The sequence below is a fragment of the Anopheles darlingi genome, chromosome 2, assembly GCF_943734745.1.
Source record: "Anopheles darlingi chromosome 2, idAnoDarlMG_H_01, whole genome shotgun sequence".
Classification (NCBI taxonomy): Eukaryota; Metazoa; Arthropoda; class Insecta; order Diptera; family Culicidae; genus Anopheles; species Anopheles darlingi.
In genome coordinates, this window is record NC_064874.1 from 48,446,801 (window position 1) to 48,464,402 (window position 17,602).

The 17,602-nt window shown below is 49.0% G+C and overlaps 2 protein-coding genes across 2 annotated transcripts in view; both read right to left on the minus strand.

Moving 5' to 3' along the window:
* Positions 1–7,852: 7,852 nt before the first annotated feature.
* On the minus strand, positions 7,853–13,179 carry LOC125959280 (sodium-coupled monocarboxylate transporter 1-like). Its single transcript, XM_049692094.1, has 5 exons — positions 13,167–13,179; positions 12,670–13,028; positions 9,530–9,954; positions 9,157–9,467; positions 7,853–9,077 (listed from the first exon to the last, which is right to left on the minus strand). Exons 1-5 carry the CDS (start codon positions 13,177–13,179, stop codon positions 7,969–7,971), a joined length of 2,217 nt encoding a protein of 738 aa, XP_049548051.1. The 3' UTR covers positions 7,853–7,968.
* A 1,602-nt stretch (positions 13,180–14,781) lies between these two features.
* LOC125951868 (serine/threonine-protein kinase greatwall) overlaps positions 14,782–17,602 on the minus strand; it is a 2,834-nt gene continuing 13 nt past the window's right edge. Inside the window, exons 1-5 of the mRNA XM_049680972.1 lie at positions 17,433–17,602; positions 16,324–17,364; positions 16,097–16,257; positions 15,933–16,019; positions 14,782–15,866 (exon numbers count right to left, since the gene is read on the minus strand). The exon at positions 17,433–17,602 is cut by the window's right edge and continues 13 nt beyond it. Of these exons, the coding sequence (XP_049536929.1) occupies positions 14,822–15,866; positions 15,933–16,019; positions 16,097–16,257; positions 16,324–17,364; positions 17,433–17,602 (2,504 nt within the window). The 3' untranslated portion in view covers positions 14,782–14,821. The remainder of the gene's footprint in view (positions 15,867–15,932; positions 16,020–16,096; positions 16,258–16,323; positions 17,365–17,432) is intronic.

Sequence of the window (17,602 nt, forward strand, 5' to 3'; positions counted from 1 at the left end):
ACTGAGAGAAATGTACTGCCATTAACTCAATCAACGTTCCACGGTAACATTCTGACAAAACTTTTCTTTTGATAAAACTAAAACAGTATTGTAATAAACGCGAATTACAGCACATACATTGGTGAGCAAACACGTCGATCCAGCGAAACCAGCAATGATCCTATAAAGGGATTGGTGAGATTCAAAACTGAGTGTAGGTAGATTAATCACCTCACAATCCAACCCAATCATAATCCAAAGTTCTAGTATCTTCCAACAATGGGCAACAGATCCGTAGTGCGTCACCAAGTACACAACACGGTACGATCATTTCACCCACTCCCCTGTAAATCTGTCAAGGTCTTTGACCCATAAACGCTGCAGTAAATAATGCTTCAGTGCAGCGTAAAGCATTTGTGTGATGTCATTGTCCAACAATGGATGATCCAAAAAAAAAACAGCCAAATGATTTGCATCCATCATTATCATTCGAAAAAACCGAAATTTCTAGTCTGTTGTTTGGATTATAAGGTTGTTCTCGAACGTGATCTCGATTTTTACAATTGAGATCACAATACGACGTCCCCCGACGTGACGTCAATGCAGTGCCCTACTAAGCCACTAACGATCGTCAATCAGCCACAGCCTAAAAACAAATTTTCAAACGGCCAGATTCCGTAAACGCCACGGGCGCACTTGACCACACTTTACGAGCGTACGCATCCTGGAGTGACCTCCGTAATCTAGGGAAGGACAGTTTAAGTATCTGATCAAGTTCCGGGGAAGTCCTGAAAGTCAATCACGTTCTCCTGCTTAGTGCGTTCCGAGAACGAGGAGGCGGCGCCTGTAGGTCCCGGATATCCCCGGGACGTTCGCTTAATGTGTCAAATCACGCCTCGCCGGTTACGAGAGAGCTCTCCAGCTACCGCACTGCTATCGTTAAAGTTTCTGTCATCCTTCACCGATAATTATCGTGCCGGCCGTGGAGTTAATGGTTTCCACAAACAGTCGTGCACCAAACGTGTTGGCGACGGTGGCAGCGGCGGCGGCGGCGTGCACCTGTCAGCGGCCGTAAACTGAATCATCCGTCGTACGCAGTCGCATGATTCACGGTCATGTTCGGTCACTATCGACATGCCGCTGGTTCGTGTTCCTGCAATCAGAACATGGAGAGCCGGGTTTTTGATCGTCAACATAAACACGCATCAAAATCGGACCCGTTCCTGAAGAACCAAAACCGATCGAATGAATCAGCTCTTGTTGATCAGCTGTTCGATCAGCCGTTGCCCCCGTGGTTGGCGCTTCTTGTGTGGAAAACTACTGAGAACACGCACCACTTGAGGCTGAGAAAAACTTTAATCGGTGATGGCTACGCTCCAGATGTTCCAGCGGCAAACAAAAGAAAACGTCAACACTATCTGGAGTGTCCGTACGTAAGATGGACATATTACCTTTGCCGCTTCAGAGGGAGTTGGCGTATGTGCAAGGAGCGAGTATCCCAAGTACGTCACGCTTCTTAAGTACCCGATGATGTATGTTTACTATCCGATACGCAAATACGCATGCCACGGATCGAGCGCGCTTTATCGAGAAGCGATCTCGTTTGATGGCTTGACACTCGAAATAATGAGTGTCAACCGTGGGGCGGCTGCAGTAGCGCACCTAACAACAACAGACACTTAATGGGGGACCCAAGAGCCACCCTAACAGACGCCGCTGGTCTCGAGCCCCCTTATCGCTATCACGTGAAAGCGTGTGAACCGCACCGCCAATTGCGGTTGCTCGTGATCAATGCCGTCTGGCGCGACATCTGTTCGTTGGACTGATAAAGAGCTTACGTCCAACTTGGACTCGTGTTTCAATTATGTTTCGCTTAGAGTTGAGACTGTTTTCGATCGTCCATTAAAGATGGTGGTGCGTGAAAGATGCTGCAGCGTTGATAGCACACTGCGTACATCACGTACTCCAAGGCACACGCGATGTCTAGTTCTGTTGTCCACTAAGGTATCCGTTCCTGCAGGATGTCAGTTCTGTTGTCCACTAACGTATCTGTTCATCTTATCGTTCCTATTGACAACTGGTATCACGCCAAAAGGTCTGCAGACAGAGTTAAAGCCAACAGCAAGAAACGAAGGCTTTACTGTCAGCTTTTCCAAACGCTGTCTAGCTGCAGCATTTCGCCTTTACCTACGTGGTACCACGAAGCGCTTCTAAATGGCCAGAGCAGACATACAGACGGCTCTTTGCTGTTCGTCAGCTATAGCACCTGATATACTTATCATGTACACATGCAACAAGCAATCTGCATCGAAAAATCAAATTCTACAGACTAGCGGCCAATCGTAAAGGAATCGGAATCACATATTTATCAAACCTGATGCTCTCAAACCGTGCATCAGTTCAACTACCTTATAACATTAGTAATATAGCTTTTTGCTCAACACTCACCTTGCTGGTTCGCTTAGCACCTTTCCTTCAGTGTCCGATTGGAGAACTTTTCTCAACGTTATAACACTCGTCGACGTGTTGATGGCAAGCACACTGCGGGGTCTCTCAAACTCCTCAGAAATCAAACCCCTTTGCACCACAAATTCCGAATACTTCACACTAAATTTCACTGCGCACAGTAGGTCCAACTCATCGTTCTTCCACACTTTCCCTCACTACAGATAACGCGGACGTTGTCTTTCGCTGTACAATGTAAAACAGATCAATAGCCCTTCCGGCAATAACGTTGCCGACACAGCCGGAGTACCGGATTTACTGTCTGCTACTGCTTTGTTGCGTTGTCACGTGCCACGAAAGTACGTTAAGATCACTCGTAAAATGCCCTGGCGCTCAATACACACGCACACACACACACATAGGTTGCGATCGTACGGGGACTGTACACGGGAACCTGCCTGATCCACTCCGTTAGCACGTTCGCGACGATCTGACGATCGCGACAAACCGTAGGTAAGCTTGAAGCCCACACGTCCAACGTCCCCTCTCCGGGAGATCGTCCCGGTTTTTCGGGGGTTTTTCTGCAACCGCGAAGCGAACCGGTGGGCTCAACAAGGTTTTTCGGTAGCCAACGGTCAGCTAGATCGTACGCCAGTCCATCCATCGTAACACTCGCTGTCAGTGCCTCTCCTTCTTTCTCTCTTTCTATCTCTCCCTTAAAGTCACTCCGCTTGGCTGATGGATGCTTCTGTTTCGGTCTTTCCCGACGGTAACCTTCCATCCGACCTTCTCATACTCCATCTCCTACCGATCGGTCCGTGGACATTGCTTTGCCTGCCTGCCTTTCCTCCCTTATACCTCCCATACATGTCGCAAGCCATAGGGCCGCCGGTCAGCTGCACTGGGACCGGATCAGCCCAGGCCCAGCCTGCAACAGCAGTTCGTGGCAGCAGTATGTTTTGGGTAAGTCTGGCCGAAAAATGGTTTCAATTGACACCGGTCTGACCACCGGTTGGGCGCTGGACACCCCATAGCATAGGCCGCCATACAGGCCAAGGGTTTTAGGGCCGGCCGCAAGGTCTGTCACGGTCTCGTTTTTCTGAGCGGCCACCGGTCCGCAGTGGTGGTGGTGGTGGTGGTGGCACTATTGAAACCTTCGCCAGCACGTTCGCTGGCCCTGCACGCCCGCTCGCCCAGCAGTCGGTTGGTGCGTCCTTCGAAGATTATGGTTCGATCGTGGGTATCAATTTGATGGTCTGACAGTCGCCAGGCGATCGTGGTACGCAGGTGTGGTACCATGGTTGATCGTGGTAAATTTCCATCGCTCGACGGTACATCAAAACAACAATCGACCCCGTTCAGTCGCACCTCACCTCCGAAAAAGCATAGCAAGCATGAGCGCGCGCGCGCGCCTTCATGGACATGGACGGCCCTTATTACGTCTGCTTGCGATGTCACATTTGTTTGTCATCGATCATCAGCGCTCATCGAGGACGTCTCATCGGTCTGTGATTGGTCTGGACGCAAAAAAGAAAAACAAAACTCCCCCCCCCCCCCCCAAAACGGTCACACTTTCGCGCGAATGACTAATCATGGGCCGGCGCGACTAGTGTCCACCTGGAGGCAGCGATGCGATAGGTGCTAATGGGATTCGCTTGCTGGAACAACTGCTGGAACGGTGGCCGCGTGGCGACTACGTATTGACACTATCGATTAGTACCGGCGGAACAATCGGATCGGATACGAACGGGTAGACCGCCCGCTAGGGCACCGTAAAGGTTTGTTTTCTGTTATACCCGCGCAGGCCTAGCCGGTTTGCTGTGGGTGGCTATATTTAAAAATCCGCATCCCCGGTCGCGTCCTCGGTTGCGAATTGTACCCGAAATGGAGAATCCATTTGCGTGGTACGGTCAGATGAAGATGTTAGCATGACCGGTGCCGACAGGCCGGCAAGGAATGGAATGGACAAATAACTCGTTCGGCCGTTACCGTGATCCGGCACGGGAAACGTAGCAATAACGCGGCCAGCAGGGGTGCCGTTATCGCAGGTGAACAAGGAGAAAGCATAATGCACTGGCCATGGGTGAATCCGAAACAATTGGGTTCAGTCCGGTTGAAGGTAGTTCCAGTCCGGTCAGTCAATACGTTTAGCAAATGGCAATCGATGATGGTACGACACGTTCTTATCACGCGGGTGTCGCGTGGTTCCAGACGTTCGTTTAAGAAGCCGCGTAAGACCAGGAGCCGCTTTCCGATGGTGTATACTGCTGATGCTGAGAATGATACCTTGCTTTGCACCGAAATGTAATCCGTTTTGAAAAATATAATAAAAATCTATTCACATTTCTAGTAGTTATGATACTAGACAGACTTATCATCGATCGATCTATTCTAAATAAGTTCATATAAGCAGCTTCTTCATTAGCGCTTTATTGATATTGTTGGAATACACTTTTTTCATTTTGCTTAAAGACCATCTATGCAAATCTAAAACATCGCGATTGTTGTGTCAATTGGAAATAGGTCGACATGTATCTCACTTCAAATACACACCATTATTATCAGGCACTACGTCTAGCTACTAAGATATTTCTTGTGCCTTTATTTAGGTCATCTGTAAAGATAGGACCTTACCTTGACCAACTTTCAAGGTCTTAGTAAACAGAAGAAACAGAATCGCTATTGCTGAAGATCTCGTTAGCATCTTCAATCTCAATCAGCTTCATAGTTCCGTCCAATAGTTTCCAGTAGATACATCATTTGTTGCTAAAACAACAAACGATCGATGATGATCTATTTTGGGTGTTAATGGGATGATCACGAGTCGCGTTCTCGCTCCCAATTCTACACAAATTGAGCGTTTACTAATCACAAACAGTCCCCATTGTACGGGTGACTATTCCTGCGCCGGAAACAACCGCTCATTCCTGGGGGGCCAATTGTTTCCACGCTTCAGTGATTGGAGGAGTAAAGGAAATGACATCAGGAGGTGTAAAAATATGCCTCAACAAAAGCTCAATCGTTTGCTGTCCGGTTGATAAGTATGTTTATCAGATGCAACACCGGTAGCAAAGGGTGAGGGTAAGCATTCCGATCCCTAGACAGAAGGGTACCAGTGACCAGTGATTTATCATCCACCTGGAACAAACGCACCAAACGGACAGATGGACAGTAAAATGGCATAGTTTAGTTCCCCAAAAAACTTCCAGCATCTCCCCCATCCGGTGGAATTCCGTTATCTGTCTTGTCTCATTAGACTATAACAATGATCTGTCGCTCACCTGCGCGAGTGTGGTGCCCGCGGTAACCGAATGAGGAATTTCGATTGTAAATACCCCGCAGCCCTCGGAAGGCCAGCGTTCGTGCCTTGTTTTTGGCGGTCAAGTGCAATGCTGCGGTCGTTGCATGGCCAAGAAAGCGAAAGCCCTCGTTTGTCGCATAGTGGCACTGCTTCGCATCAAATCAACGCCGGTGTAACGGTTCGTGGTTTGGTTGGCGCAAGACAAGATCTTATTTCGTTTGAAGAAAACACGTTTCTATTCGGCGATGCTCAGCCGAAGTGTGTTTAGTACAATTCATGGTAGCTACTGCTCCTGCCGTTCAGCGTGGTTCTGAATGCTGTTCACTACTCTACAACGATTGGAGTCATGATCGGTATTTTGGAAAGCAAACTAACGGCAAAGTAGCACAAATTGCGCAACACCTCTTGGTAATATTAAATTAATGGTAGAACCACTGAAATTATTTCGAATCAAGGACTGTGCGATGAAAGAAAAACTAGCATTTCTGTACGATCAATGTGTACACCATTCTGGCACATTATCAATGAAAGCAAGAATTGGCTGATAGAATTAATGCAATAACACACATGTGCCAAGACCAAGAAGAAAATATAATTCAGAAAGGATGACTTAAACCACGAGAAGATCGGTACAAGTGTTGGGATTTCAGAGAATCGCTCCATCATTCTCTACCGTTATCATGCTTTTCACAGCTCTTCGCTCTTCCAAGACAGATGAGCGTTCATACGCGAAACACAAGAAAGAAACGGTCTTAAAACAACGGAAACGAACGCAGGTTTTGATTTTTCAATGTTAGTTCGAAAATCTGTGTTGAGTTTGGTGAAATTGCATAGCTTTGGGCGAAGCGTCCATTGCATAACTTGGGGCAAAGTAAAGCGTGTTAAAGCCTGTTACAGAATCTGGCAGCCTTTTTACTCACAGCGGTTTGATTTTAGTAGCTTGTTTATGAATTAATATTTTTCGTGAATATTGAAGTACAGATTTGAAGTCATATCACGCCAGGAAACGCCAACAAATCAGAACTCTGAAATAAGACACGACTGCCGAAACCCGTGCCAGGAAGTTGTACGAACAAAAGATATCCAAGTTCATAGGCTGCATTTTGTTAGAACATAAAATTTATTTAAAAATGCATTTTTGAATAATATCCGACAACAAATTTGGCATTGCTTTGGTCCAGGGTCTTTGAGGAGGTGGCCAGTGTTGATTCGAGAAAAAGGGCTCGTTTTTTAAGATTGTTTGCGAAGAAACCATTCAAATTTGCAATAACCCAAATTTAATATTAAGCTACAGCCTTTCAAGAATATGTTGTTGTATGTTGTGGAAGATAGGTATAAAACCACGTTCATGGCATTCACTATAGAAAGGCGAGTCTGCAAAAAGGTACTTTTTACGATGCCCATCACAACTTTCTACTGGATTATTAGAAACATACAAATCAATATTCTTTTGTTAAATTATAAGTTTATTCAGGTAGCTTGGTCGAGATCCAAAAACTCGACGGAGCTAAACGTAAATTTTGGGAAAACCGCTTCAAAGTAGCGAGATGCATTGAGTCATGTTGATGCATAAAAATAATCAATACTCGTGAAAGGACATGCATTCATAGAAAAAAAAATGTAAATAAAAGAAATTGAATACTGAGACCCCCTCCACCCCTTAAACGTCCATAGAAATCAACAATTTTCAGCATTGGACCAACAATCAATCGAAATTTATGCAGTGAAGAGTGTCTACAGAAAAGGGTTTTTGTTCTTCTTTCGTCCAAAGCTCTGTAAAAGTTTGGCCTCATTTAGAAAGCTGCCTTTACAGCAAGGCGTTGCCAGTTTTTAGATTTCATGACAAGAACTTTCAATCACCCAAATTGTTCAATTAAATTGTTTCTTGGTTAGTTCAAAAATCAAAAAATCAAAAGGAATCTGAAGAAATGTGACAGAAATGTACAAAAACCAGCTCAAATTAAAGGTTGTAGAACAAGACGTCGAATGAGGTGACCCCCCGTACGTTTCGCATCCTTAATTTTTACTTAAAGCCAATAAAGAAACTGCATTGTTAGTGGTAATTCCTACATTCACTTTACAAGGTACTTAAACCAACACATGCTCGCGTAAGTTATCATACACGCCTCCCCTCGCCATACATTTATTTACACTAATTTATACACAGGAACTATAACGATTGAATATCACATGCCGAGAGTGGACATCCACATTGCCGTGCTCGTGTGCTCCGACTCCGAATCTCAATGCTTTGGCACAATTTCCTTCGCCGAAACGCCCTTACCGGACGACACTTCAAACGAGCCAAAATGCTTGCCATTAAAAGGACTACGCCGATACAGCCACCGAACGGCCGGGTGCAGCATCTTCATGTTGTACTCATCGTGGCTACTCCAGGTGGCCAGACTAAACACCATGCCCGACAACACCGTCAGCGCCGTACCGAACACACCATAGTACATGTAGGTAATGGAGTAGATGCGCGTCAACAAATCACTCGCATCGACCACATCCACTCCTTCCTCGAGCGTCAACAGCAGTCCACTACTGGATACATTCTTCTGCGTCAGCATCAGATCAGCGTAGCATCCTTCGATCGACGTATCCAGCAGCGCATCACTAACATTCGCTTCGATCAACCGTCCAATCACGATCCACAGTATCGAAAGATGCGACGCGATCATTCCCATGGCCGCACCCTTCCAGTTGGCGAACGGCACGAACATCGCGAGCACAAACACTCCCAGCAATGGGCCTGAGGTTGCGGAGATGATCAACATCGACGACTCGATCACACCCGACAGCAAACCCACGACGAAACCGATGCCCATGATCAGCACCGCGTACACCGTACCGACCAGCTTAATAACCGTCAGTTGATGGCGTTCACTCTTCGCTTTCCAACCCGGTATCAGCGACAAGAAATCCTCCCACGTCACCGTGGCCAACGAGTTGATGTTGGATATGTTGAGCGTGAGGGCTCCGTTGAACAGCGTGCCCACAAATATTCCCCATACGCCCGGTACTCGCTCGAACCGATCGACGATGAAGTAGGGCAGAATTTGGTCCATCTTCTCGATCACCGTCGCCTTCAGTGGATCGCAATGCCAATAGATGGCGTAGATGGCCATCCCGACGAACCAGGGCAACGAAAACAGCACGATCACGACGGGAATGTTCAGCAGCAGCGTACGCCGTATCTGGCTCATCGTTGGCATGCTCAGGTAGCGCTGGACAAAGTTCTGCTGACAGCCGAGCAGACTGAGCGAATTGAACAATTCCCCCAACCAAGCGGATGTCGTCGTGACGCGCAAATGAAGATCAGCCGCAAAGTTGAAAAAGGCGAATCGATCTGCAAAAGAATCAGAATCCAGAATGGTTACAGTAGTAGCAATAGTGTCGATGCTAAGAAGCGTCCGATGTCCACTTACCATTGTCCGAACTAATGGTCCATATTCGGTCCACTCCTCCAACTGTGATGCTGCAGTAAATCAGAATGGCGACCAGCATAGCCGTCATGCTGAGGCTTTGGATGACGTCGGCCGCTACAGCCGCCTTTAGGCCACCGAGGGCATTGAAGAAGATACTGATGACGGTAATGCACAGCAGCGAAGCCCAGTACGGTACACCAATGATCGTGTTTAGCGCCACGGTCGGTGTATAGATCGTCACGCCCAGACTGAGCAGTGTCCTTAGAATGTACGTTCCCGAAGCCAGACAGCGCACCAATCGACTATTGAACCTAGAAGCATACAGGAATGGTCTTAGTAAGTCCCAGTCTGGCCAATTCTAATCGCCTCATACCTTAGCTCCAAATACTGATAGACCGAGGTGATGCCGAGATCGAAGTACACCGGTATGAAGACGAAGCACACGATCGGATACGCACTGACGACTCCGTACAGAGACTCCCACATGGCCGAGCCACGGTAAAAGAACTCACTCGGATAACCAAGCACCGATATGACGCCCAGAGTCCCGCGTGCAATCGACAGCATCATCGCCAACGTCGAGATGTGTCCTGCACCGAACACGTAATCCTGCTTACTCTTGCTGTTCGTACTACGGCGACAAAGTCGCTTCCGTATCGGTATCAGTGCCGATATCACGACGAAGGCCACAAACACCACATAGTTCCACGCGTTGTTCGCCGCCGCCGCCGACGCCGCTGCTGCTGCATCGTCCGTATTCGCCGTCGCATCGCTGACCACCGTCGTCTGCTGCTGGCCCTGTTCCAAAGCAATCCAATCAAAATTCACAGCAAATTCCGTGTTAGTGAAACCAAGATTTGTCCAGAACGATTGCTGGAGGCGCAATTAGAATCAATTAAACCGCCCGGCTGTGCAGCCGGATGGCCGGATGTGTGTACGAGCGACGCTGGCGACATCAGGGACCCCACACGGGAACACACTTCCCGCCCCTACCCGTTCTCCCGCTGTTTGAGAGATAACGAGACGGAACGGCGTGTCTTACATCGAACGGAGCGCGTACCGAGGAAACGTTACACGACGTGGGTCAAGATCTATCATAATCATTATCCCCAACGGTTGAAGCCAGTACCATCCTCCATCCATGGGCAGTAGAGTGGCGAGCCCGGAACACCAACGACGCCGTGCGACGACTCACTGTCTGGGATGGTTGTCACCCGTAGATGATTGAAATGGTTCAAATTGGTTGGCAAAAATGTTTCAACGACCAGTGTCCAACCCACCCACCGCAACGCCATGCCATGCCGTCCCGCTACGGTCCATTGTCACGCGCGTGTGAGTCGCGGAACCGTTTACTTCACTTCCTACTCACAATCTACACCCCGTGCTACTCGCGAAGCCACTTCACAAACCATTCATTTTGAACGACAACGACGACGACTGTGACCACCGTGATGCTACCTCCGTGTAATTGCTTGGCTCGAGTGAAATTTTATCACGATAATCGTCGTCGTCGTCGTCCACCTCGACTGGAATTAACTGTAAAGGGCTTAAGCTTCTGACTCCTTGAGCTGAATCCTTGAATTACGAGGGCAATCGGTACCTATCCGGTAGGTAGGTGGTAAATTATTATTAGCACAAACCTTATCGGTTCCCTACTCACCAGATACGGATGCTAAATATTACGACGACGAAAAGTGACCAAACAAACCCCAAGCGGAAAGTCCTAGCTCCCAAGTGAGACGAGTCAGGCGAGGCTAGTGTGTCATCCTGCCAATGGCCGCCTATCTTATCAGGCCGCCCACTTGACGTGGGAATCTTCGCAGGGGACAAGAAGGAAATTTCCCTACTGACCACAAGCAAACATCTGTCTGGCCTGGTGGTGGTTCAAGTGCACAAACCATGTTCGCCTACGAGAGCATTGGCAGTCCAAACAGCAATGAAAGCAAAACCAAATCAAATCAGATGACACAGCGCGTACTGCTACCCCCTAAAGGAACACCAACAATAACACGTTGAGGCTTCCTATGGAGGCGGTTAGTTCGACAAGACAAACATTAAACTTCTCGAGTGGTTGAAGGGCGAAGACCGGTGCAGATGCTATTGCCCGATGTTCAGCACTCAACCAGAATCATAATTAGCACTCGGACGAGGATTGGACGTGAGTTATCGGAATGGACCTGACACCGCTCCGCTCACCTTCCCAGTCACCTTGCACGATGCTACCCAACGTCTTTGGTCGATTCGTTTCCTGCTTAACGGTTTTATAATTTCTTACAATCTACTTCTTATTTACCATCGCACAACTGCTAACAGCTTCTGTTGGCTGTTGCTTAGAACTTGCAGAACTGTCGAGCGCAAGAGCCACGTGCCGATGAAGATCGCAGGATCGCTCTGAGCAACTGGTCTGACGTGTTCCTGCTACACGCGAGTCGGCTAGTGGCCACAGCCGGCACGCAAACCTTTTGAAGGTCAGGGACAATGGCGTGGACGTAAGGGATAAAACTGTGATGCAAGCACTTGCCACCACCACACGATCACTGGTGGCGCGGGGTCACAACACAGGAAAGTCTACTCAGCAAAGCTGAGCCGTTCAAGAACACCAAACACACCGGACCATATTGTTTCTTTGCAACCTACACACACGTGCGCACTGGCACACACGTTGAAACACTGAAGCAAATCTTCACAAAAACTGACCCCACACTCGTCTTCAAGATAGAACTCTGATGGCAAGCACTGGCGCCAAGCAAAACTTTCTTGCGCACTCAGCTCGGCGTTTACAACCGGGCCTTGTCCGCGGTACAGGAATAGTGTGGTCGCGACCAGCCCTGTTAGTCAGTCGATCGGGTCGCACGTTCTGCGACCAACTCGGCCACTAGACACGATAAGAGTGAAACAATTGTTCCCCTTTCTCCAGACATTTATGGACAAACGAGAACGCGAGCGCGCGGACACGCATACGCGAACTTTCCGTCTTGGTATGTCGTCGATGTCTTGGCCCTGGCTTAAGAACAATTGTATATCCCCACCGACCCCACCTTTCCCCTGGCCAACGAGCAGGCATTCCGTATTTGCTTCAGTCAACATGATTTGATAACGACGATAGGATGTGTCACCAAAGACACAGGTATCAAAGCACTGCCCTAGCATGGCCGAGATATGTTAGACATGGCATCCTCTAGGTTGTCGCGTCAGATCCAAAGAGGAAACCATTAACCAATTGAAGACGTGACGCTAGTCCGGACACATGTCCAGACGGTAAGACTACCTTGCGTTGCGTGTGTTAGGTGTCATACCGGGGGAGGTTCCGCCGAATCTTAGTGGTCCGATCCTAAATCGTATCGTGAGATGCGTCGTGACGCGGTGGTGATTGATAGGGTGCGACAGTCTCTCCAGGAATTCCGGTCTGCCATCGTGGTCCATCGAACAAGATGAACTGGCGTGCCAATTGTAAAACAATCGACACCTACAGCGCACTAATTGCTATCGTAACGCAATTTATCATTTACTTACACGAAAATACAGATTGCAAAACCGAAAGAATGTACTATTCTGACCCCACATGGTGTCCGTAATCGGGGACTTTGGAATGTTCGGTAACTTTTCGGTGCGGTGGTGAAACGGATTGTGTTCCTGGCGAAGCGTCGAGAGCTGGATCGAAGCTGTTGAGGGAAGAGTTAACCACCGGCGGTCATCAAAAGCTGTGATCTTCCAGAATCCTTCCCATTCACGATGCACGATAGTCACGTCAAGATCACAGGCCACGATGGAATCTACTTTCAAATTAGACACACTCCGAAACTGTAGCCTCCGTTTCGTACTATAGGTGTTGCCACCATTCAATTCCACTCCGATGGAGCACCGGTGCTCGACTACGGGACGGGATGCGATGGGGACGATTTGAACCATCGGGCAGCATCTCTCGCCGGTCAGCTACACTCGTACGCGGCTTCTGCCACTAATTGAACCCTTTACGAGGAAGCGAAAAACACCTGACGTCGCGTACTTACTACTTCCATACATCCCCCGCGTACTAAACACGTAGCTGGCTACTGTTCGTGGTCATTTTGTTTCGCAGCGTATTGGCCACCGCGTACTGTCCCGTCGCAAAACTAGCCTCGGCAAAACATAACTCGCGCGCGTGTGTGCCTCGTGGACAACGATTTGGCGACGAGTCTCACCGAGAGAGTTTGCTGGTTCAAACCCGAACAGCGGGGCCATTTCGTCTAATTATGATGTTTAGCGGTGATTGTTATGCACGAAACTCAGCGATCTCATGCAGCGTGATCGTGTGCGCCCGCCCCGGCGAACGCATCTATCGCTTGGCACGCGGATCTTACGGCACGTACAGTTGTGCGGTACGTTGTTCGATCCGCCCTCCCAACGGATGCCACATGATCCCGATGAGCAATCGATGATCCGCCGTTGTAAGTCTACGCCTCACGCCCTATCCAATCAGCATACCGCGGCGACAGAGCTGGCGCTACAGTATGCATCGTATTGCTGCACTTTCCTAATGAATATTTTGCCTGACGATGTACCGTTGGGCGATGGAGCATTGCATTCCGCGTGGGTCGTGCGCACGTGCTGCAAGCACTATACGAGAATCAGCTCGTCACATCATCTTTGCGATTAAGCTGCCAACATCACACATGGCAGTGTTTCGTACTATTTTAGAGAACTGATAAAGTATGCAAATTACCAAGCGATTACGGCGATTTTTTCGATGCGTCGTGCAGCAAAAGGTGTGAAGCTGTAATTTTTAGAGCGAGGCTTGCTACAATATGGTGACCTCATGTCTTATCGACGATTACAGTAACGCTAGCTGCAATAGGAATTGGCGTGATTGTTGTTTGATGGTGCCTTATTTTTTTTAATATTTATGTTTATTAGATAAGAGTCTGGGTCTGAAGAATCTCAGGAAGTTGCTTTGAGGTTGACCCATTTCCCGATTGCTTCACTAAGCCTTGACTTCGCCAGGTCATGTTACTTCCTTGAATTTGAATTCATTATCAGCTTCCTTTCATCCTTTAAACGGTATGTACTCCAGAGAGGCCGATTGCTAATCACTCATTGCAATCTGAAGTTCACCAGTTTCAGGACCAAAGCAAGTAGTCATGAGTGCGTGGGTCGAATCGTCCCCGGTGGTTGAACGCAAGGCTATCCTGGCGGCCACAGCAAACACCAATCTCACTAATCTAGATTGACCCAGTTTGCTTTTAGTCAGGATGCATAGTCGGAATACAGGACGGACAACCAGTTACCCTTGATTCGCTTTCTCTTTTATTTATTTTCATATCACATAAACACAGTGCTGCTCATTGAAATAATTTAACACAAACACCAGACGGTGACCGGCGCATGTGACAAATAGTCATAACAAATAGGTAAAAAAACACATCTATAAACTAACTAAGATCGTTTACGTTCCCCGGCTCGACGACGCAATCGCAGGAACATTCTCTTGAACACTGTATATAGAACCACTCCGGACGCATGGACTGGTCGGTCTCGTGAGTTCAGTCGTGCGAGCTCTGTGCATCGTTGCTTGTGCGCCTGCATAATTACACGATACGGTCGGTCAGTGTCCAGCTGTGCTCTTGTAAAAGCCATGGGATAGGAAGGATTGTGAGGAGACTCAGTCTATGGAACACTGCCCTAGTGCTCAGTAGGGATCCATCTCAAAGTTCGACAGCTGTAAATGCTGCATTACATTGCGCGCCTCAAAGTACCCGGTATCCTGTGGATCATCCGGATTCGGGACGAATGGTGGCTTCAACGAGCTCATGTTTGACCAATCGATCGACGCAAAAAATGCCATCCGGCGCATCTGTTCGGCGGCGGGCCGTTTGGTTTGATCGCTCTCGAGCAGCTGCTCCACCGCTTCGACTGCTTCCACCGACAGCGACTCCTCGTCCGTTGGCCACTCGATGTTGCGTGCGAGAATGTTTTCAAACACTTTCTGAGGCGTCTCGTCATTGAACGGTGGTACACCGGTGAGGAACTCGTACAGACAGACACCGAGCGCCCACCAATCAACGCCCGGTCCGTGACCCTGCTGCAGCAGTAACTCCGGTGCTAGATAATCGGGAGTACCGAGTATACGCTCATCCGAGGGCAACGGTGCTCGACGAACGGATTTCGGCGTCCGGAATGGTGTTTTTACTGCCTTCGGGGTGTTCTCAACCGTCAGTCCGCTCTCCTCTTCCGTCACGCGTGTTCCCGCTGCAGTTGAACTACTATCACAGCCACCGGTAGCATTGGCGCCGGTGCAGATCGGCGACATGACGGACTCGTCAGGCATTTTAATGAAGTGTGCCGGAAGCAACGCCTCGCTGTAAGTCTTCAACTTGCGCGATTGCTCAATCGAGGACGGAAGCTGGAAACGGGTGCTCTTAAGCTTGCCCAGCTGACCGCCTTCACGGCGAATCTTTTGCGACGACACGGGTGTGGAGAACATAACGTTCATATCGATCGTGATCATGTTATCGCCCGTCTGCATTTCATCGTCCGACAGCGAGCGTACCTTCAGCACACCCTTGATCGGTGAGGTGGCCTTCCGTTTCTTCGGTGTACTCCGATGTACATCACTGCAGATGTCCAGCACATCGATTTCCTGCGTTAGCCCGGTGCTTGGAACCGGGCTGGCATCGACATCCGATGCCAGGGAATCCACTCGATTCATCGGATTCCTTCGACGTTTGATGCCTCTGTAGCGACAGAAGAAACCAATGTGTGTGTTAAGCATATCGAAACGTTAACCACCTAGATCTTACCGAAAGTATTCGGGCATTTTGAAGCCTCGTGTACCGTTCCGTATTGGCGAATGATGCGATGATTCAGTCAAATTGCTCATGCTATAGCTGAAATGGAAGAGTGATTTCCGTGTATCCGATGGGTCAGTTGATGGATGCGATGCACTTGCCCATTTGCGACTTACCTTCTGGAGAAATCCGATCCATAATAGTCTTCCTTGTTGCTGTTCGCCGAATGTTCTACCTTCTCGATCGCTGAAATCTCATACGGGATGTTGGAAATGTCGCTCTTTCTGCTGGAAACTCCCGAATCTTCCGTATAGTTCCGTTGCAGCTTCTTCGATGCCTATAAATGACGGGAAACATCTTCAAAACCGACCAGAGGGAAAGCAACAGGCCGCACAAAACCTACCATGAGACACTCGAATGGATTCATCTTTTCCAAGCGATTCGTTTCATCTACATTCTCCTTCTGATCTGCGTCCTCGGTGTTCTCTGGCGGAACGATCTGTACACGCCGCACGATACCGTGCGATTCGTACGATCCACTATCCTTCACGTCCTCACTGGAGGTGCACGTGTAGTAGGAAGATGAATCGTATTTCTCTTCCAAGACCGTTGCCTCCGCCCGATGTAGTTTAACCTCCTCGACCGTGCTCACGTTTTGCTCGGCCGAAAAGAACGGACTGACGCCCGATATTTTACTTTCGTTTTGTAGTCGGGACTGACCGAACGAACCATCGGATTCGTGGTCCGAGGACTCTGGCCGTACGGACTCCTTTGAAACTGCCTCCGTGCCTGCCGCTGCTCTTGCCGCCTTTTGTGCGGAACATGGTGCAACGTGGCTGGCCGCTTCGGCAATGATCCGTTTATCGTGTGACCCAAAGGACAGGTGGGAGGTCAGCGAGAGCAGCTGGCCGGGTGTGCGTGCGTTCAGGTTAGGGGAACAGTTCAGCAGATCCGATATCTCGAGATCGCGCCGCATTTCGATGCGGCTGAGACCGAAGTCGGTTAGCTTCACGTGCCCGGTAGCGGACACAAGCATGTTGTCCGGTTTGATGTCACGATGCACGATCCCGTGGCTGTGTAGGTACTGCAAAGCGAGACAGATTTCGGCCGCATAAAAGCGCGCCGTGTTTTCATCGAAGAACCCGTACATGGCCAGCAAGGACTTCAGATCGCCACCGACCATATATTCCATCACGAGGTACACCGACGAAAGGCTCTGCAGCGAGTAATAGAGAGTCACGCAGAAGGGGCTTCTCGAAAGGGCCAGTGCGTTCCGTTCCGTGATCACCTGCGACACCATATTCTTGTTGATCATTTCCGTCTTCTGCATCACCTTGATGGCGTACAGCTTGTTTTGATCGCTCTTCTTATAACCTAGAAACACCTTCCCGAACGCCCCTCGGCTGATCGGTTTCAGGATGCTGAAGTCCTTGATGGTTGGAAGCTGTTGAGAACGGAAAGGAAACACAATTAGAACCGCGAAATTCCACGGCATCGAGGCTTTTCCCGTACCTTTGGACTCGTCGCACCTCCCAGGGCGGCGAAGTTTTCCAACGTCCGAAATATAAAATCATCGCCGCTGCTGCCGTTAGCACGATCTTCCGCCGTTCCCAAAACGACTTTCTTCTTCGGCGTAGTGTGATGCTCGCCGTGCATCGGCTCGCTTGTCTTACTTTCGGCCG